Consider the following 21,790-nt stretch of genomic DNA (forward strand, 5'->3'; position numbering starts at 1 on the left):
GGGAAAGAACCTGGGGCTCCTGCATTGCAGGCAGATTCTTTACCGTCTGAGCCACCAAAGCAGCCATAGTGCTTCTGAATTAGGAGATAAATGTTACTGATGTAGGAATGTTCCCAAATCAGCTACCCTGGTCGTCAACAATGAGGAGAAAATTTCCTACCAGCAGATGAAATCAAAGAAAACATCTCAGAGGCCTGACAAAAATGACAGCATAATTGTAAAGACAGATGTTATAAGCTGTGGTGCTGCTATTAAAAAAGAATAAAAGGGACATTTTGGTTGTGAGGTTATGATATTTGAGCTTAGTATATACATTAAGGAGATCAAACCAGTCAATCCTAAAGACAATCAGTTCTGAATATTCATTGGAAGACTGATGCTGAAGTTCCAATACTTCAGCTACTGGATTCGAAGAGCTGACTCATTAGAAAAGACCCTGATGCTAGGAAAGAGTGAAGGTGGGAGGAGAAAGGGATGACAGAGGATGAGATGGTTGGATGGCATCACCGACTCGATGGACACTGGGTATGAGCAAGCTCTGGGAGATAGTGAAGAACAGGGAAGTCTGGTGGGCCTCAGTCCACTGAGTCACAAAGAGTTGGACACGACTGAGCAACTAAACAACAACAAATATACGCTGAAGTATTATAAATTGTACAAATGTTGTAGAGTGCAAAGTGTACATACAACTCTAACACCCGTGCCCAGGGACCAGATCATGTCTCTAACTTAAAGTACATTACTCAACCCCTCTTCTCTGCCCAAAATTCTAATAGTTTAGAAAACCAGGTATGCATATTTCTGTATTAATAATTATAATAATCCATAATCCTTATTTTTCATTACTAAGCACTAAACGTTAAAAAAAAAAGAAGTACAAAAACCAAACAAATTCTAAACTATAGAAACTAGTGCTCACGGTAAATGATGGAGCAGGAACTTCACAGTATCAATGTGTGAAGGCTTCCTCTTTAATGCTTCTTCAAATTCTGATCCTTTCTCCCACTTGTTCATGCAAGCTGCTTCAAAAATCAGTGAGTTGTGTGATAGAAGAGAACACTTTCATGTGTTTAATGTTCAGTTCAATCACTCAGTTGTGTCCGACTCTTTGCGACCCCATGAATCGCAGATGCCATCCAGCCATCTGATCCTCTGTCATCCCCTTCTCCTCCTGCCCACAATCCCTCCCAGCATCAGGGTCTTTTCCAATGAGTCAACTCTTCCCATGAAGTGGCCAAAGTATTGGAGTTTCAGCTTCAGCATCAGTCCTTCCAATGAACACCTAGGACTGATCTCCTTTAGGAAGGACTGGTTGGATCTCCTTGCAGTCCAAGGGACTCTCAAGAGTCTTCTCCAACACCACAGTTCCAAAAGCATCAATTCTTCAGCGCTCAGCTTTCTTCACAGTCCAGCTCTCACATCCATACATGACCACTGGAAAAACCATAGCCTTGACTAGATGGACCTTTGTTGGCAAAGTAATGTCTCTGCTTTTTAATATGCTATCTAGGTTGGTCATAACTTTCCTTCCAAGGAGTAAGCATCTTTTAATTTCATGGCTGTAATCACCATCTGCAGTGATTTTGGAACCCAAAAAAATAAAGTCTGATACTGTTTCCACTGTTTCCCCATCTATTTCCCATGAAGTGATACTATGCTTAAATACCATCAGAAATGCCAGATCCTGGCTCACTAAATCTTTTGAAATACATTACTGTAAATATTATGACTGACCAACATCTCTCTAAAGGATGACTAGAGTAAACCTATAGCCAAGAAACAGGGATGCATACTATAAACATACTGTGCCTTTTAATATGAGGCAATACTTATGATTTACTGTATAGGTAAACTCACCTGTAGCTTCACTCAATAAGAGGTCAAAAGTGCTTTAGAATCATTTTCATGTCAGTAAACATTAAGTCCAATTCATCCCCATAATAAACACGTGTCATTTTTATAAGGAGTGTCAAACCCCCTACCTAGTGAGGCGAGCATGGGAAGTCAATTACCAGAGACATGCAAAAATATATACAAAGGAGAAATGCAAGAGAAATTCATATGACACTGGTATTAGGGGCAAAATAATTCATATTATGTTCCCATGCCATTATGGTAAAATACATTTGCATCACTAGGTATAAGAGAAAATGGTATAGCCCAAGGAATCGTTATAAAAAACTATTACAATGGATAATACCTGACATTTGACACAGCAGTGCTATTTCCAGGTTCTGGTTATTAAACCCAGAGCAAAAGTGGCTTATTGATCTGTTTACAGCATTCTAAAGACAAGGATTAAAACTGCTGTTTTGTTCTGACATATGAAACAGCTAGGCAAAGAAGTCAGGCCGCTGCCTGCCGCCTGCTAGGCACTAAAGCAATCATAGCTCCTGAGTTCCCTGATGGGAACCTTTCCTTCTCTGTTTCAAACAGACTCTATCTTCTAATCAACATCCCTTGAAAATTCTCAAATCAAGATCATAAGCACACTGTGTTCAATGTTTGATGTCCACATTAACAAAGAAAGGCTTGATTACAACAGCATATTCATGCCAATTTCTCACACATGAAGGTAAGTCAGATCTAAGATGGACAATAATGAATAAAGTGGAGGCAAGGGGGAGAAAGGAGAAAGTGTGTGTAGTGGAAAGACGGACAGGACAATTATATCAGTGTGAAGAGCAAACAACAAATTCCTCAGGTGTTAGGTGAACATGGAACACACACTCCACATGAATTTGCCAAGAGTACACAGAACGGTAATAACCTGAGAACCCTGGGTCTGGGGACTGCCATCACCTGGCCATCTGCCTAGTTTTTTTCTGTGTCTCAGTTCTCCCTGGTCTTAGAGGAATGTACTTCTTCCTTTAAACAGTCTTCCTTGGCATTGCAGTTAGAATCAACTACTGCTTTCCTGCCTGGCTGTGCATTCTGATATTGATAGCACACAGCAGCTCACAAAATTCTTCTTAATAGAGCTCTCTCTAGGGTTCTACAAGAATTCAAATCCCCGTGTCAGCCTTGGAGAGTTCAAGGCTCTTCTGCAAAATTATCCATGCTAAATTGTGATACTAAATCCTGCCTGGGCTAAAAATTAAACTTTTGTTTTATCAAAGTGATTTGGAATGAAAATTTTCAGGATTAAGTTCCCATTATTTTGTGTGATTTGGATAAACATTCCAGTTTTTCAGATTAACACATAATAATTACATTATTTAAAAAATAATTATTATTCATTTACTCAAATATTTGAGTCAGGCATTGTGCTGGATCCTGGGAATACAGAGTGAACAAAATTAACAATCCCAGCAAGTCATAATAACTTCTACATTCTAGTACTTATCTACAAAATAATCACATAGTTACTGTTTTATTTAATTGCAAAAAATTAACTAGGGAGTGGGGTAGGGCATAAGTGAAACAAATACACTATAACTAACCACAGGACTTAAGTCTTTCTATACATTATGAACATGTAACAATTATGATTAGCAATACTCTGTGCTGAAACATCTGCTATTCCCTTAAAGAGTGCTGGTATTTTAACTCTAAAATTCCTATCACCGTATATACACAGATCACATAAAATGTACTAATGGCTTGAACAGAATTATGTGTCAAAACAGTACAATTCCAGACAGCAAAAACTTCACGCCAAGAATGAAGAGAACACAGCACAATGATTTTCAAGTTAGCATATTGTACTAAAAATATCAAAAGATAAATTTTATTCTCCCTAGCTTATAAAAGTTCATTTATGTTTTTCAAATTTCATCGATGGTTTCTGTATTCTAAGGAACATATAAATATATTAACGATTTTCCTACCAAAATAAAGCCAATATATACGCAAAAAAAAAAATTCAGGAATAAATTTTGTCCTTGGTTGGGAATTCCCTGGCAGTCCCAAGGTTAGGACTTAGTATTTTCACTGTGGTGGCCCGAGTTCAATCTCTGGTCAGGTAACTAAGATCCTGCAAGCCACGTGGGGTGACCAAAAAAAAAAAAAAATCATGTGCACATAGAAATAAATGTAAATATTCACAGGAGCAACATACACTGACAAAAAAATTACATTTAGTAAGGGTGAGAAACAGGAAAAACAAAAACAAAAAAACCCTGCTAGGACTTCTCTTTCTTTTTTCTGAGACTTGACAAATGCAGAACATTACCAAAGTAACAACAACAACAAAAAAGACACGAAAATCACACTTTGGACAAACTGCTTGTCAGTATTTAGGACCTGATTTCACAAACAGGTTGAATTCAGTTCCTCGAAGGCCATGCTGTCAAGGCGGAGGATGGATGTCCGCTGCTACTGAATTAGACTGGCCGACGTCCTGAGAAGGAAGGGGCTCCTCCTCCTCCACATGCGTCACTTTATCTGACCTTCCTGAAGGAGGAAGTTCATTATTTGTGCTCTCTTCACTAGATGACAGGATATCAGCCAATTCGTTGGACATTAGGACTTGCAAGGGCTCTGTTCCATCTTCAACATCCACCTGAATCCCCAAAGCTTTAAGAATATCACATTTGCACATGGGGCACGTCCCATGGGCTAAGATCCAGGGGTCAATGCAATTCTTGTGGAAAAAATGTTTACAGGTCAGAATACGAATTGTATCGTTAGGCTTATAGAGTTCAAAGCAAACTACGCAGCTATCTCCATTGGCGCTTACTTCCTCATCCCCCTCTTTCAGTATCCGAACCTGAAGCTGGCCAAATGCTTTCTTGAGATCATTTGTTAACCGCTGCCACCTCCGGTTCTGAATCCTTGCTACCCAAACTCTTCGAATATGATAGAAGATGAAATACACTAATGTAGCGGTTGTGACGATCACAAAAGAGACAAAATAGTGATTCATCCAGATGATGTGTTTTCTTCCCACCTCGATCATGACGGTCACAAGAACGCCCTTCTGAATTAAATGCAAAATCTCCATGCCTTTTAAGTTACCAATCATCACCACAACAATATCTTCAAATACCTGATGAGACATGGGAAAGACCTGATTGCCAGTTCCTGGGAAGTTATAGATGATCACTCCACTGGCTCCATTCTCCACCGCCACCTTGATCTTCTGGGTGAAGGTACAGCTTCCCCGTTCAACAAGGGCGAGCCATGTCTGCGAGTTCTTCAATTTTCTGAAACTGGTATTGGGGCTGCAGGCAGTTTGTGTTTTTCCCTCCGGAGGCACGATGACTCCCACCACTCTCTTCAAAGTGGAGCTTCTTCCAAACACGCCAGTCTCCCCCAACTCTGACAACATGCGATTCCCAACATGAAACGATATGTTCATATAAGCAGTCCAAACAGCGCTGGTTCTGCAACAGTGCTGGCTAAGCAGCCAAAGGAAGCTGAATTTCATGAGCCAGGAAGAGGCCGCATTGTTTTTCTGAGTGCCAACCTTGAGTAGATGCATCTCTCTCTCTCTGCTTAAGTGACTGAAGAACCAACCCAACAAAAAGATGTGGTTTCCACATCTGTTGACGATCAATGTAAACTATTAAAATGGAAAATACCTTCTGGGTGAAAACAAGTTCCACTGTCTTCCAGCATGTTTTTGTAAGAAATTCTTAATTATGAGTTTTGGATTTTTTTTTTTTTAACAGAGAGAAAGAGGAAAACTTTAGATTGAAAAAAAAAAATCCCAGTCTCACTACTGTAACTCTAGATACTGTTTACTGTTGGGTGATATGATTATGACATAAAAGACAACACAGCCAATTAGGTAAGAGCTTAGAGCATGCTGTATATTTATTGGTTGAATGCTTTGAATGCTGCTAGGGGTAATTTCAATGGTACAGGACAGATTCAGCCCTTGAGTTCCATGTTATGTTACCAGGTATCACATTAAACTAAAAAATATAAAAATTATATAATGCATGTATTTTAAAACCTGAATACACATGCAAGAAAACCCATACAATTAACACTTTCCTTCACAGTTAGTGAAGTAAATATCTGTTACAAGATGCCAAGTTTTAACCATGAATGTTAATTAAAAATTAGCACTATGACTAGATATGGGGTAGAAGTAGTGAAGAGCACTGTTTTTAACTCACGTTTTCACTATACAATATATTTTTTTAATCTAGCATGTAAAATTTTGAACTTTATTTAACAAAGCTTGGTCAGAAGTTTGTTGGATCCATTTGACTTTAATTTTTAAAAGCAGGGCATCCCATTCAATTTCTCCAGCCTCACTACCCTCACTTTTGGCAGCACTAAAGACAGAAAAGACCAATGTCATTTCTCTGCAGACCTTGACATCTGTTAGTAGCTTAACAACATTTTGAGGAAAGAGGAGGACAAGTGTAGGGGAAAAGATTAAATATAGCAATATTAGTTTACCACAGTTTACTCTGAACAAAAATGCAGCTATAGATTTTAGAAAGACAAACTTTGAGGTCCTCACTTAAATTTAACCACTGACATCAGTGACTGTTAAAGGTCATAGAATCTTTTAACAAAATGTTTGCCTAAATCAGCAAACATCCTTGGTGGAAGACCCCACCTACACTGTTAGTTCTGCCTGTATTTTTGCTACACTTAGGCCAAAAGCACAATATAACTTCAAAGCCAAAAGAATGACATGTGAACTAACAGGCATGGGCACTCACTGGAACTGCCATACACTTTCTTGGGAGAATTGCCCAGTGGTTCTTATTCACCAGCTAGGAAGCCAAAGCCAAGAACTTTGACCTTGTACATAAGTGTCTCTGACCTCTATGCATAGGATACTAAGAGATACTTCAGGTTCCGTCTTGCCAGAACTACAGAAGCTAGTGTATTCTTCTGAAATATCAATTAGCATCATGACAACGTGAAGTAGGAAAGAAGATTTCTATGGGCCCATCAAAAAGTAGCATTAAAAGAAAAACACTGATGCGACACCTTCAGCTCACAGAGGTCCGTGTTCTTTCCCAAAGGCTGTTAATCTGATTTGCACACACACACTCTTCAAAACAGACAGTGAGGTACACAGTGTGTTGACTCAAAGTGCCACTTCAGTTGGACATCAATGCTTTTTCATATTATCCAGATTTTCATCAAAGCAACAAAACCCACATCTTTAGGCCTCTTATTGTTACACAGGTATCTACCAGAAAAAAAAAAAAAAGGTAAGAGATACAATTTTGAAAAGCAACTGAACAAAATTTTACTTCTGCTTAGGTCTATATGTTCAAAATGCCCCAAATAAAGACATACTACCATTTAGTATTTCCTAGAGTCAATTCTAGAAGAAAAACCTCCAACCATAGTTGATACATTATGCTAGGATTTAAAGGGCTCTGGCTAACAAAGGTGAATGTTTTAAAATATATAATGCTGCCCTAAATGAGGTCTATAATTTAAAATATTTTTAGATACATAAAAGTTCTAGCATCTAAAATAATTATTCAGAACACATTTCCTTCCCAGTCAGTAGATTTGGCAACCAGATTTCCTGGGTATTAATAAAATTAACTGTGGAAAATTAAATCAACATCTCAGTCTATAATTAAGTTTACTGAACAGAAGTATTATTAGATACCAAAAATTAAACATATGGAAGCAAAGTATAAAAATTAGTATAAAGAAACTTTAAAATATTATGACTAATTCTCCATGGCATCAATATCACAATCATCGTAATTTGAAAATCAAGGCTTAATATGTGCTAAAGTCCTTACTTAGATAAGGACAAAAATGTATACCGAAACACTAGAAAAACAACAAGTTCAAATGGCTGGATATGAGACGGAGTTTTATTTTTAAAACACACAAATTTCACCCTCTTTAGTACTTGTGTAGAGAAGTTGCAGTTGAATTTTCTCTTTACATAAAATGCTAAAAGAGAACTCATCTTAACTTTAACCACTGGAAAGACTCAGTTCCATCTTCAGGAGATGCTCTGGGTTTCTTAAGTTTGCAGAATGTCACACTTGCACATGGGGCATGTCCTATGGGCTAAAAGCCAAGGGTCGATGCACGCCTTGTGGAAAATATGTTTGCATGTTAAAATACGTACTACATCTTGAGGCTTGTAAACGTCGAAGCAAACGACACAATTGTCTTCATCTGGCTCTAGCTCCTTGTCCCCTTCTTGGAGCACTCGCAGCTGAAGCTTCCCAATGGCCTTCCGCACATCTGCCTTTAGCTGCCTTCGCCTCCTGGTGGAGGAGTTGGGCCCTCGGGGTCTCCAGGCACAGTACAGGAACAGATAGGCCATGGTGGCAGTCAGGAAGGTGAACAGAGACATGACATAATGGCTCAGCCAGGGCATGTGCATTCTGCCCACTTCAATGATGATCTTCACATAGACTCCTTTCTGAATCAAGTGCAACAGTTCCATGCCTTTCAGGTTGCCTATCATCACAGCAACTATATTTTCCGTTCCCTGGTGAGACATGGGGAATACCTTATTGCCTGTACCTGGGTAGTTATAGATGATCACCCCGTTTGCTCCCTTCTCTGCGGCCACGTTGATTTTGCGTGTGAAGGTACAGCCACCCCGTTCAATGAGGGCCAGCCAAGGGTCTGCTTGCCCAGGCCTGCTGAAGTTGGTCATAGGGTTACAAGCATTCTGATTCCATCCTTCGGGAAGTACCACCACACCAGACGCCCTTTCCAGAGGAGAATGATTCCCGAACACTCCACTCTCTCCCAATTCTGATATGAGGCGATTTCCTACCTGAAAGGTTATATTCAGGTGGGCTGTCCAAATAGCTTTTCCTTTTGAGTCAGGAAGGCTTAGTAGTAGAAAGATGCCAAGCCTCCACAGTCGAGATGAAGCAGAACTGTGAGCTGAAGAAGTAATTCTAAGTAGGCTCATTCCTTCACTTGCCTATTAACAGACAAATGTGAAAAATACAACAGCATCCGTTGTAGAAGAAAGTAAGGAAGTTAGCTTCAAGGGTTGGTAGGAGATAAATAAAGCACAGGAATGGAAAAGGTCTGCATGGATCAAATATATCTTGCTCCTTCCAGCATTTTTATTTTTGGTAGATTATCTTTCTCATAATGAAACAGAATAACAGGATTTGTTATTAGCACAATGTGATTTCAAGAAAACTGTGACTTCCTAATGGGGGAAATTGTGACATCAGAGCCAGTTAAACCAATCTGAGAGTTTATATGAATGCACTGCATACTGAAATCCTATTGGCCAAAAAGTTAGGCAGCCATGACTCATAACATATGCTAATGTGAATAAACTCTAAAGCAAAAAACAGATAATTTTTTAAATACCTGAGTTTCTTTCCCAGTTCTGGATAGACTGAAAAGCTGCCTAAACACTTTTTCCTCATTGTTTTCCCATCTGTGAGGCAAAATAGAAATCATTCATATACAAGTGCATGTTTCTGGCCAGTCATCAGTTCTCAGGTATGGTTTCATGCTACCCAATATGCCAGTCAGTCCATGGGAAGCAGAAACGAATTATTCCCTCTGTCTTCCAACATTAAATGCTCATCCCAGGTCTAAAGATTCAACATGAGGGGAATGTAAACTGACATTTATCAACACTGACAAAATAAAGCCTTACCAAGAAGACGATTATCATCGTATCAGAGGCTTTTGTTAAACAAACAATTATTTAACAACTGAAGACAGGATTTTAAAAACAATGCAATTTAGCTTGCTAAAGATCAGTTGTTGATCTTGATAGCTGAAGGAATTTAAGCAGTAACTATATTTTAGCTCAAAACATCTCAAATCTAAAGGCTCTTCATTGGGTTGAAAAGACCAATTTGAAAAACTTAGTATTAATAATTCATTGTCTCTTTCTCATTGTACGATGAATTGCTTAGGCAACGAACGGCAGCCAGAACTTCCCCTCTCTCTTAGGACAAACGCACCTGTATGAAACAACTTTTTACCCCCAACATAGCAGTTCTCAAGTGGGGGATAATTTTGTCTCCCAAGAAATATTTGGCTGTTTCCGGAGACACTCTGGATTGTCACAGTGGGAGAGAACTAGGGGGATACTGCTGGATATTCTACCATGCACAAAACAGCTCTGAGCAGGAAGTAATTACCTGACCCAAAATGTTGATAACAGCCTTGGGAGGGAGGACTCATCCCCAAATTCACTTGTCCCCGAGAAATCAGGTCTGAGCTCTTATCATGAAGTTTATAATTGGCAATACATCCAATAAGGAGGAGTCCCCAGCCTGTCTCCATTTCCTGATCTCTTTGAGATAGAAATAGCAGACACTTGCACAAGTGCCTATGATCCCATGAAGCCTGATTCAAAACTGCATCCATTTTATCAGGACCATATGCAGGGGTCTTCTATCCTGGGGCCAGGATGTCTGAACATGAAAGAAGGGAAGGTGGGCAGTGGGGGTGGGGGGAGGAGTGGAAAACAGATGACTGATGTTACTCTCTATTAGACCATTTATTCAATATCTAACCTTTCTATCTTTTTAACATCCAAGAATTAAAGAGGCTTTCATTAGCCTACCTACAAAGTTCAACCAAAGGAGACTGAAATATACAAAGGTTGGTTCATCCCATGCTCCAAATATCCCTGCCTGCCCTTCCACTTTGCCACCCTACCTCTAAGTATAGTAAGTTGATTTTTCTCATCTACAGGCTCATTTCATTACCCCCAGGCCAGCTACTGTTGTTCCAGGTTTCAACGGGAAGAATGACTGATCACATTCAGAGGCACAGAGAGACTGTTCTCACATCTCTCCATAGAAGAGCAAGGCAATTTTATTTTCCAGAAACATAACTAGACTTCCTTCAACATCTCCTTGGGTAGCAGTGCTTTAGAAAACGCACGTTGAATGGACCCACTGGTAATCAGGGTAGAATTATCATGTTTGGCTCAGGTTAACCATGATTTATCCTGCTGTGGAAAACCCCTTCCCTGATTGAGCACATGGCAGGAGGGAACATGGAGTTATAGTGTCCTGCCACCAAAGGGAACGGGTACAAATTGGAAGGTAAGCAGGTAAACAAAGTTCCTGAGATTTACCCAATGGAATTATACCTATATAACCACTAACCATGATAAACATAATATTCACTATACACAAGGTACTGATATGAGCCAGAGCCTATGTCACTAGGGACACAGCACCATACTGTTCTCACGGGGTCATCATCTAGGTGGCAGAAAATAGTTATATGCCAATTAGGTACATGCATGTATATATCCTAATTTCTAGGTTCCAATTAAGTTCAAGAAGGCTGTAATTTTCATTAACCTGGTGGAGAGAAATCGCCTGATCTCTATCCCTCCGCTATTCATCAACCTCTCAAGAATACTCAAACATCCAGAAATCTCGACTTTGATAAGAAAAATAGCTAAATATTACCTGGGCAATACTCTGTGAATATATCTCTAGATGCAGAGGATACTGAAGAAGCTTCAATAAACTACCTCAGCAGTTGCTTTATCCAGGTATTATTAGAGATCTCTAGGAATCCACAAAACACACTGGATTTGCTTTTAATCTTGAGAATAACAACTGGATAGGGTTTCTGTGAGTAATTAAATGCATCATAATGGGATTTAGCAGGAACAGAATACCGAACAGAGTCTACTACGACTCTACGTAGACTGAGAACAAGAAAAAGCAAGTAAGGCTAGTGATAAATACTTTCTGAAAGAGGTGTTTTTATTTCTAAAGAATTCTAATGGCAAAATTAGTTTAAGATGTTATTACATTTGATTGCAAATTGGTAAATCCTTACATTTTTTTTTCAAACTTTCTCCCATAAATTAATCACTACTGCTGCATATTCTCTCAGACACATCCAATTAAAAAATTTTCACATACAAATACATTTTCCACTTATTTCTGAACCCAGAAAAGAGCTCTGAATATGCTAAAATGGAATACGGTAAATTTAAAAACTAATATATGAGCTTCTGAATTACCTTGACAGTCACACACTATACTAGGGGGCAGATACAGATGTGTTAAAGTTACAAAATTTACTCCTACTCCTGCTCCTCATTCACTGGAAACTTGGGCAAATTCCAGGAGATGGTGTGGGACAGAGAGGCCTGGTGTGCTGCAGTCCATGGAGTCACAAAGAATCGAACGCAACTTGGTGACCAAACAACAGAAACGCCTCATTCATTACTCTTTATATTAAACAATATAATAACTCTCAATATCACTAAAAGCTCTGGTAACTAAATATATCAGAAAGAAAGAACCGCCAAAACAGACATTTTAAAGTGCCATCTCACTAGCCATCACTTCTTCACTATGTCAGCCAGGATTCTTCTCTATTGTCTGCACTCCGAACAGTGAGATGCATGAGAAAAGGGTAACTTGTCTAAGAGCTCCCAGGAGCCCAAAGCTCCAAGAAGCCTTTATAACATTAGAGAAAGGGGATTCTCACTAGCATTTCTCAAACACCTAACACAACACCCCGCCTCAAAGGGGTTTGTTCGAAAGAATGATCAACATGGTCAGCTTTACCACGTGTGAGTGGGTACTTTTCACTGCCTTCATCATCATCATTCCACAGTCTAGAATTTGGCAACAGCATCTCATCTCCAGCAATATTTTGCTCACCTTGAATTCGTTCTGTTGCCAGAGAAACCTACAAAAACAGTAATGAAGTTTACGATGGCATTCCTATTTGTCTAAAACCTTAGATGGCTCCCTCTATCCAAAGGATAACATCCAAGCTTCATGAAACACCAACAGACACTTCTCCAGCCTGGTCCTCTCTCCTTCAATTCAACCTCATTTTCCACTATTATCAGTCCTGAAATGTATGCTTCTTCAACTCAAAGGGCTCATAGCTTCCTGGGTTCCTATTGCAGCACTCATTATATGAAGACCTTAGACAGACTTTTTGTTCCTTTTATGAAACTGTACTACAGTAGGAACACTAATTACAAAATGGGCCTAAGTACTTCCCCCCGATGATGTCCTTTAATATGTGACTTGCCAGGTCCTTCATCAGAAGGTGGAATTCATTTCTACACCTCTTGAAGCCGGATAGACTGGCGACTCAAGTTGGTGAACAGACTGGCATGCATGTGATGATGTGCCAGTTCCCAGCCTAAGCCTCTCAAGGCTTTGTGCTCCCTCCCTTCCATCTTGAAATCCTGCTGTCCTCCAGCACAGAAGGCTAGCCTGATGGAGGAGGGCACAAGCGTACCACCTGAAGCGACCTAGGTCAACCCACAGATGGACAAATATGTGCGAACACCCAAGATGAGCAGGGATGTCTCCCTAACGCTGAGGTGACGGCACAAATGTGACCGAATCCAGCTGAGACCAATTGCTGAGCCCATCTAGACTCCTGAGCAGTGACAGACACTGACCTTTTTAAAAGTAGTTTATAAAAAAAATACTGCTCTTGAACAGAGATGCAGACATAGAGAACAGATCTGGGGACACCCCGGGAGACGGAGAGGGTGGGGCGGATTGAGACAGTAGCACCGACACAAAAAACTACCGCATGTCAGACAGACAGCTGGTGGGAAGCTGCTGTGTCACGCAGGGAGCTCAGTCCGGCGCTCTGTGATGGGGACAGGGGGCGCTGGGAGGGGAGGGAGGTTCAAGAAGCAGGGGACACATGTGTACTGATTCACATTGCTGTATGGCAGGAACCAAAATTGTAAAGCAGTAATTCTCCGATTAAAAATGAAAAACTCACTGCCCTTACATCGAGTTTTTAGATAGCAACTGATATAGTTCCCTCTACAAAATGCTCTGCTCTATTAATCTCATGGTATGGGACTAAATCTTATTCTTTCAATACTCAGCTTCTGGCACATCATAGGTTCTCAATGAAGGTTAATTAAATTGCCAGTGTCTTATCCTCCAAATTCTAACCTGTAATATTACTCACACAATAAGGCTAATCCAGTTAATTTTATCTTGGTAAAGGTGATCATTTAGTTCAAGCAGCAGCATAGTTAAATACGCACAACGTGGTTAACCTTTAATTCTTCTACAGATTGAACACTCATAAAACAGAATTTCTTATGGCCATATCTGAATGCTAAGATTATACTTTAACAGGCAGACATCAACCTACATAAATTATACTATCTTCCACATTCTGAATTAATACATTTGAACACCAAATTGAGAACAACCTTTCCTTCTCAATCAATCTACTAAGTTAGAAGACAGAATGACAATCAACAGAGAGAAACACATTACTAGTAGTTTGGAAAGTAATTGGGGGAAAAGCCTCACACCACAGCCTGTGCATTAAGAGAGCAGAAAAAGGAGCTGAACATCCTTAAGAACAAGATTAAGGATAAGGACAGTAATTGGTGGTATTGTTATCTTTCTCTGAGCCTAGGAGGGAATACATTTTAATATTAACTCAATCATTTAGACTGGATTTTTGCTCAAAGGGGTGGAGAAGAGGCAATATACTCAAAGCAGATGTGGGGCGAGTACAGAACCTTTTGAATAACCACAAGAACTTGCTCTGTTCTACTAACAGACGATTTTGCCCCTGTAGTTAAGAATCACTGAGGATGAGGAGCCTGCTTTTGGAGCTCTGTCATTTCAAAGTTGCCCTATAAACATGAAGAAGACTGCAGACCTTCTTAGGCTGCAATTGGTCATCAAAGATCTGTATAAGCTTTGTCTTCCTAAAACCAGTCCTCCGGAGTGCGGTTAACTCAGAGTGAGCTCTCAGCAGTCAGAAATAGCAAGGCAATGTTGATTAAGAGGATTTTCCCCCTTAGATCCCTTAAGTTTTTCCAGTTCACAGGTCACAAACCCTTACTTTTTTATTAGGGAATTTAATCTCTCCTTGGAGGCAGCAGAGAAGGATAAAAACAGCAATAGAGTCATCACACTAGCAGAAATTGTACTAAAGAACAAGGCTACGTTTAACAGATCTGCCAGGAAACCCCGTCTTTGCCATGTGCTAGCTGCGTAAGCTAAGTCACCCTGAGACTTGGCTGTCTCATGTGTGAGATGGGGGAGTAATACCTGCCTCTCCTGGCCATGCTGAGTATCAGACGATCCATTTCACATCTCTTAATACCTGCCTCTCCTGTCCATGCTGAGTATCAGACGATCCATTTCACATCTCTTTGTAATTCATCAAGCACACAGCTAGCATGGTGGGAGTTCAATAAAAGGGTCCTGTCCCCATTCCCAATTTGTTGAAGGCTCTTTCCTGTTTTCTACCTAAGAACATTTTCTCATCCTTCAAGACTGACCCCAGGGACTTCCCTGTGGTCCAGAGGTTAAGAATCCTCCTTGCAATGCAGGGAACATAGGTTCCATCCCCGGTCAGGGAACTAAGATCCCACGAGCTTCGGAGCAACTAAGCCCATGAGCTACAACTACTAAGCCAGCGCTCTAAAGTCTGCATGCCGCAACTAGAGTGTCCTTGTGTTGTAACGAAAGATCCCACACGCCGTAATGAAGAACCCACATGCTGCAACGAAGACTCAACACAGCCAAAATGAATGAATCAATCAATGTCAAAACAAAACCAGATGATCCCCATCTTTTTTGCAGTCACCACAGTTGAAATATCCTGCTCCTATTCTTTCTGTGGGCTTTCCAGGTAGCTCAGCTGGTAAAGAATCCACCTGCAACACAGGAGACCCCAGTTCAATTCCTGGGTCTGGAAGTTCCCCTAGAGAAGGGATAGGCTACCCACTCCACTATTCCTTGGTGGCTCAGACAGTAAAGCATCCACCTGCAATGTAGGAGACCTGGGTTCGGAGCCTGGGTTGGGAAGATCTCCTGGAGGAGGCCATGGCAACCTACTCCAGTATTCTTGCCTGGAGAGTCCCCACGGACAGAGGAACGTGGTGGGGTCACAGAGAGTCAGACATGACTGAGACTAAGCATTTGCTTTCTGCACCTACTTGGCAATCATTTAATTTTGCTATATGTTACATAGTGTAGTTAGATGCTTTATGTACGGCTATACTTTGGATGTAGAATGTCTCCAGAGGCGCAGTGTCCTCTTATTCCTGTAAACTCTGTTTCCCCCTCTGTGTCCCAACACCAACACAGTGCAATTTGCTCAGGTACCCAACAAATGTTGGACTTTTCAAGCCCTTATTCTTCAAAATATTAAGATGTATCAGCAGCTTTTGGCAACCTCTGTATTATACAGTCATCCATTAAAAAAAAAAATAGAACAGGCAATGATTTGACATGCCTTCCCTTCGCTAGGGATTACTTTGACAACAGTTGTCCAGAAAAAGGCTTATTTAATATCACAGGATCAGAGGCCATCTGTCTCACATTTTCTCTCCAAAAGTCAAAAATAAATTCCATCCACATCTCTGAATCTGAAAAAATGATACAAAAAGGGAGTAATATACAGCCATAAAGTAACAATTATTTCTAATATATAAGCAACTGGACTCTACAAATTTTTAAATGCTCCTTTAATTATCTTTTGTATATCAAGATACACACATGCACACACACACATACATATATATATACTTATATAAATATGTATCAGGTCGTAAGCCAAACAGATACTATATAAAGAAAAGTACCATATTTTTTTCATTTTGGTACTTCAAAGAAGGCCCTATTATCCTATCAGCAGTAACAGTTAAAGCAGAAAGTTTCTAAGTGCAGCTAACTATCTCAACAACCCATAGACCTTCTCTTCCCAGCTCAATACAGACTCAGATCCTGCAAACCCGGAAACCACCTAACCCAATACAAGCTATATTCTTTCTACTCTGAACTGTCTCTGGTTTTTTATCATTAAAAAGTTTTGCATTTATGCTTACCAGTATATACAACATATGTACTTTTTAAAGTAAAAATAAGTGCTAGCTACCTTTTAAAGAAATAAACAGTATTTTCTTCATTTTTCTACATCCTTTTTTAGGAAATTATATACTGTCTGGGTCTATTTTTATGCAGGTGTTGAAAACATTAATTTACTCTTACCTCTAATAAAGGCTTTTTTGATTCTCAATTCTAAGTTCTTTGAGGGTAGGATTTTATTATATTTGTCTTCCTTCAGAGCCTAGCACATTGATTTGTATAAAATCAATTACTGATTTGACTGTTCATAGTAAAAATGATTCTCTGACATAAGAGCTTGGCATTACCTGTTCTTTACATACACTCCAGGAAGACAATTCAAGAACCATCTAGTCAATATCTACATTATTCTTTCATTCATGCAAGTATTTATCAAGAACTGACTTATGTGCACAGTTCTGGATACTAGAGCAGTGATAAAAAAAAAAAAAAAACAACACCCCAATTTGGGGGAATTCCCTGATGGTCCAATGGTTAGGACTTAGCACCTCCACTGTAGGATCCTAGGGAACCCAGATCCCACAAGATGCACAGTGTGGAGGGGAAAAAAAAAACAAAACTTTTTTTTTTATATATTCATGAATCAATTGTTTCTGTGTACCCAGGAATTCAAAGATGAAGTCAAGGTTGTACCTCAGCTAAGAACTCTGACGTGACAAATAAGTAATGTAAACTAAGTGGCAGAGAGCTATGAAAGGAAGAATCCTGCCCACAGATGGAGCGGTGTGTTCACACACATCCCAGATGCCCTCCGCTAAGGTACCACCTTCCCTAGTGTATTTCATGCAGTTGGTGATAAAGCAGCCCAAATGGCACATCTGATCACAAAGCTTCTTTGACTCAGGTTCATGAAGCTCATGGAGCTGTGATATTATTATGTTTAAAAACAAGTCTTTGTTTCATATCACATTCAGTTCAGTTGCTCAGTCATGTCTGACTCTCTGCGACACCATGAACCTCAGCATGCCAGCCCTCCCTGTCCATCACCAACTCCCTGTCCATCACCAACATATCACATTTCATAGTATTAAATAGGTCTCATTAGTTTTAACATGAATAGGAATTGTTACATTTCACATGTGGTGGTTTAGTCGCTAAGTCGTGTCTGAATCTTGTGACCCCATGGACTGTAGCCTGCCAGGCTCCTCAGTCCATGGGGTCCTCCAGGCAAGAATACTGGAGTGGGTTGCCATTTCCTTCTCTAGGGGATCTTCCCGACCCAGGAATCAAACCCGGGTTTCCTGCATTGCAAGCAGATTCTTTACCGACTGAGCTATGCGGGAAGTTTCAGGTTTAGTTAAATACACAGGTTTAGTTAATTCTGAAGTCAAGCTTCCTGGGTTTGAATCCTGTCCTTATACTAGTTCTGCGACCTTGAACAGATTACTTGAACTTATGTGCCCTGGCTTCTTTACTTGTCAAACAGGGAAAGCAGCAGCACCCACCTTTTAGAACTCCTGTGAGGATTACATGAAAAAATTTACAGTACCTAAGGCATTTAGAACACTGTTCAGTTCAACATACAGTCTGATATGTGTTACCACCACTATCACCATATTCCCATTATAGTCTAAATTCACTTATTTTATGAGATAAGAATGATGATAGGGTCTTTAAGGGATTTTCACAATCCTTTAATTCTAATGAAGTCTCTTTTGACATAAAACATTCAGTATCATTTTTTCCATATATAACAAAAATAACTACTGATCTATTTTTGTGCCTGTTAATATCTCCAGCTAAACAACTAATAAGTGACTGCCCATTACAGAAAGTATTTCATGACTCATAAAGGATGCATGCAAATATAGCTGGATTGTGAATATTATCATCTTAATGTATATGCCAACTTCAGAAAAATAGTCTTTGCTCCTTCACACCCACAAACCTCCCATAAAAACAAGATTAAAAGAAGAATTTGATTAGCTCTCCTGGCATGATTTTTTTCATTTGATACAGATTATACTAACAGGTTATACAGGCGGGAAAACTATATGACTGATTTCATATAACTCAAGAGGAAAAGTCATACAGTCTATCCAAAAATACATGTGGCAACTTCTTAACCTATATATATAAAGAAAATAAAGTATAAAGTATATGAAGTATAAGTATAAAAAGGGGAGATGGAATTCACCATTCCTTTCTTCTCTACAACTTTTGAGTTGTTGCTAGATGACTTAAGTTTTTAACTTGATTTTGCTCCATCTCTCTTATCCATGAACTGAAGAATGGATGTTGTGTTAGCAAGTGTGAAAACATTTTGTAATATGTCCTTAAAGCTCCTGGGCGATCAGGTGCACTATCAGTGAGCAGTTAGCATCTTGAAAGGAAATTTCTGAGCAGTAGGTCTCAACATTAGGCTTAAAATATTCAGTAAACCATGTTGTAAACACATGTGCTATCATTCAGGCTTTGTCATGCCATTTTTATGAAGCACAAGCCGAGTAGATTTAGCATAATTCTTAAGGACCCGGGATTTTCAGAATGGTAAATGAACATGAGCTTCAACTGAAAGTCACCAGCTGCATTAGTTCTAACAAGAGATCCAGTCGGTTCTCTAAATCCAGGCATTGACTTCTCCTCTCTAGCTACGAAAGTCCTAGACAGCATCACCTTCTGACACAAGGCTGCTGTACTATGTTGAAAATGTGTTGTTTAGTGTAGCCACCTTCATTATCTTAGAGATTTTCGGTCTCTAGCTAGGATAATGAATGGATCTGCTGTAGCTTCTACATCGGCACTTGCTGCTTTCACCTGGCACTGTTGTTAAGGAGATGGCTTCTTTCCTTTATCCTCATGAACCAATCTCTGCTAGCTTCAACCTTTTCTTCTGCAACTTTCTCATCCCTCCTAGCCCTCATTGAATTGAAGAGAGTTAGGACCTATTTCTGGATTAGGTCTTGGCTTAAGGGGATGTTGTGGGTAGTTTGGTCTTCTGTCCAGACCACTTACACTTTCTCCTGTCAGCAAGGCTGTTTTGCTTTCTCATCCTTCACAAGAATGAGTGATAGACTGGAGTAGCACTTTTGATACTCTTCAAGAACTTTTTATTTGAATTCACAACTTAGCCAACTGTTTGGTTCAAGAGTCCAGCTTTTGGCCTATCCTGGTTTTCAATATGTCCTCTTCATTAAGCTTAATCACAACTTATTTTGATTTAAAGTGAGCAGTGGGTAACTCCTCCTTTCACTTGAATACTTAGAGACTACTGTGAAGTGAAGTGAAGTGAAAAGTCACTCAGTTGTGTCCCAGTCTTTGTGACACCATGGACTGTACAGGTGTCAGAATGCTGGAGTGGGTAGACTTTCCCTTCTCCAGGGGATCTTCCCAAACCAGGGGTTGAACCCAGGTCTCCCACATTGCAGGAGGACTGTTTACCAACTGAGCCATCAGGGAAGCACAGGGGTTCCTGTGCTTCCTGTGTTAAAATTGGCCTAATTTCAACATTGGTGTTTCTGAAGGAATAGGGAGGCCATTTTTGTTACATTAATAAAATGATATGATTTTTCTCTTTTACCTCTTAATGTGATTGGTGATATTAAGTTTTTCTAATACTGAATCATTCACACACTCACAGGATAAAACATACTTCATCCTGATGTGTATCATTGAAATTTAATGTTTTATTAAGGGATTCATGCAGTCACAGGCTTTTCTGTAACTCAGACAGTAAAGTATCTGCCTCCAATGCAGGAGACTCAAGGAAGATCCCCTGAGGAAGGGAATGGCAATTCACTCCAGTATTCTTGCCTGGAAAATTCCATGGACAGAGGAGCCTGGCAGGCTACAGTCCTTGGGATCGCAAAGAGTCAGACACAACTAAGCAACTGACACACACATGTACCCACATAAAATGAGACTGGTCTTTAGTTTTTTATTATTACAGTTTCCAAATTTGGTTATTTGCAAAAGATATACTAGCTTCAAACAAGCCTTCTCTTCCTCATTTCTGAAACAACTCTTAGAAATTCTCTTTCCTTGAAGGTTTGCTAAAACTATTTGAGCCTAGTCTCTTTTGGTAAAATAGACTAGATTATCACTTCACTATCTTAATGGATAACAGTTCAGGTTTTCTATTTCTTCTTGGGTCAGTCATTTAAGTTTCCTAGTCTATGGCACAGCATTATTGAAAGTAATTTAGCAATTTTTAAATTATTCTCTCTGTAGTAAATTTTCACTTTATATTCCTAATTGTGTTTATTTGTACATTTTTTCCATTGATCTTGGTAGCATTGGTCTCAGTAAGTCTTCTCATGTAATGGGTTCTTTAAGTAATTCTGTTTCTTTACTTTCTAAAAGTTTCTATTTTATGTCTTTTCACTTCTCCTAAATTGGTGAACACCCAGGTTAAGACAGCAATAGCTATCTCATCCAACGGTCTATTCAGCAAACACTACAGCAAAGACTGAAGAGTGTAAGTTTAAAAAGGTAAACCAACAGCCTTGCTTTTGGCTTTCCCAAGATGCTGGTCAGTTCACCGGATTGCTCTGAATTCATGATCTGTGAACCTAAACACTCCCATCAAGAGGCTAATTTTGGCACCATGAATTTACCAAGTCTGGATGGTCGATGAACCAGCACACATCCTCTCCTCTGAAATGGCATGAGACTGCACTTCCTTCCTTACAAGGGTGACTGCCCCTGTTACTGTGTTTTATCTGAGGTTCTTGCTCTCTTCCACCATATACCAAACCTCTTAACCTTTCATCTCTCCAGTGCTGAATAGCCTAGGAGTTCTCTCTAGTGACTGGACATCACTCTTAAGTGAGGGAACATTATTGGACTGCCCATGACTGCTACTTAGGACTGGTCAGTCCTCATAACTCTTCCCGCTGGCGGTTTCTCTCTCCTGAGCCAAACTGGTGGGGGGTGATTTGAACTTCTGGACAAGCCCCGTGAATCAGGTTTGGCTCCTCAACAAGTCACAGAAGATTTCTGTTCCTTGCAATTTCAAAGCAGCAGATATTGTTCTGCTGACACCTAGAAGATAGGAAAGGATTCTCTTCCACACAACTTGTTGTTCAGTCACTAAAGTC

General features: G+C 39.7%; 2 protein-coding genes across 12 annotated transcripts in view; both read right to left on the bottom strand.

The window, feature by feature from the left end:
- Positions 1–21,790, bottom strand: part of CADPS2 (calcium dependent secretion activator 2) — a 544,800-nt gene that overhangs the window by 360,753 nt on the left and 162,257 nt on the right. Inside the window, exon 3 of one of the 11 annotated variants that reach the window (XM_065938669.1) lies at positions 7,910–8,833. The exons of the other annotated variants lie outside the window; for them this stretch is intronic. Coding sequence (XP_065794741.1) covers positions 7,910–8,833 — 924 coding nt within the window. Of the gene's footprint in view, positions 1–7,909; positions 8,834–21,790 lie in introns of those variants that run through there. 11 annotated transcript variants of the gene reach the window in all.
- On the bottom strand, positions 4,292–5,425 carry RNF133 (ring finger protein 133). The gene has a single exon (XM_065939741.1). It carries the CDS (start codon positions 5,423–5,425, stop codon positions 4,292–4,294), a length of 1,134 nt encoding a protein of 377 aa, XP_065795813.1.

This window comes from Muntiacus reevesi, chromosome 6, assembly GCF_963930625.1.
Source record: "Muntiacus reevesi chromosome 6, mMunRee1.1, whole genome shotgun sequence".
Taxonomy (NCBI): domain Eukaryota; kingdom Metazoa; phylum Chordata; class Mammalia; order Artiodactyla; family Cervidae; genus Muntiacus; species Muntiacus reevesi.

Bases quoted from the DNA above. Each gene is read 5' to 3' on its own strand.
- RNF133 (XM_065939741.1), bottom strand. From the start codon at position 5,425: ATGCATCTACTCAAGGTTGGCACTCAGAAAAACAATGCGGCCTCTTCC.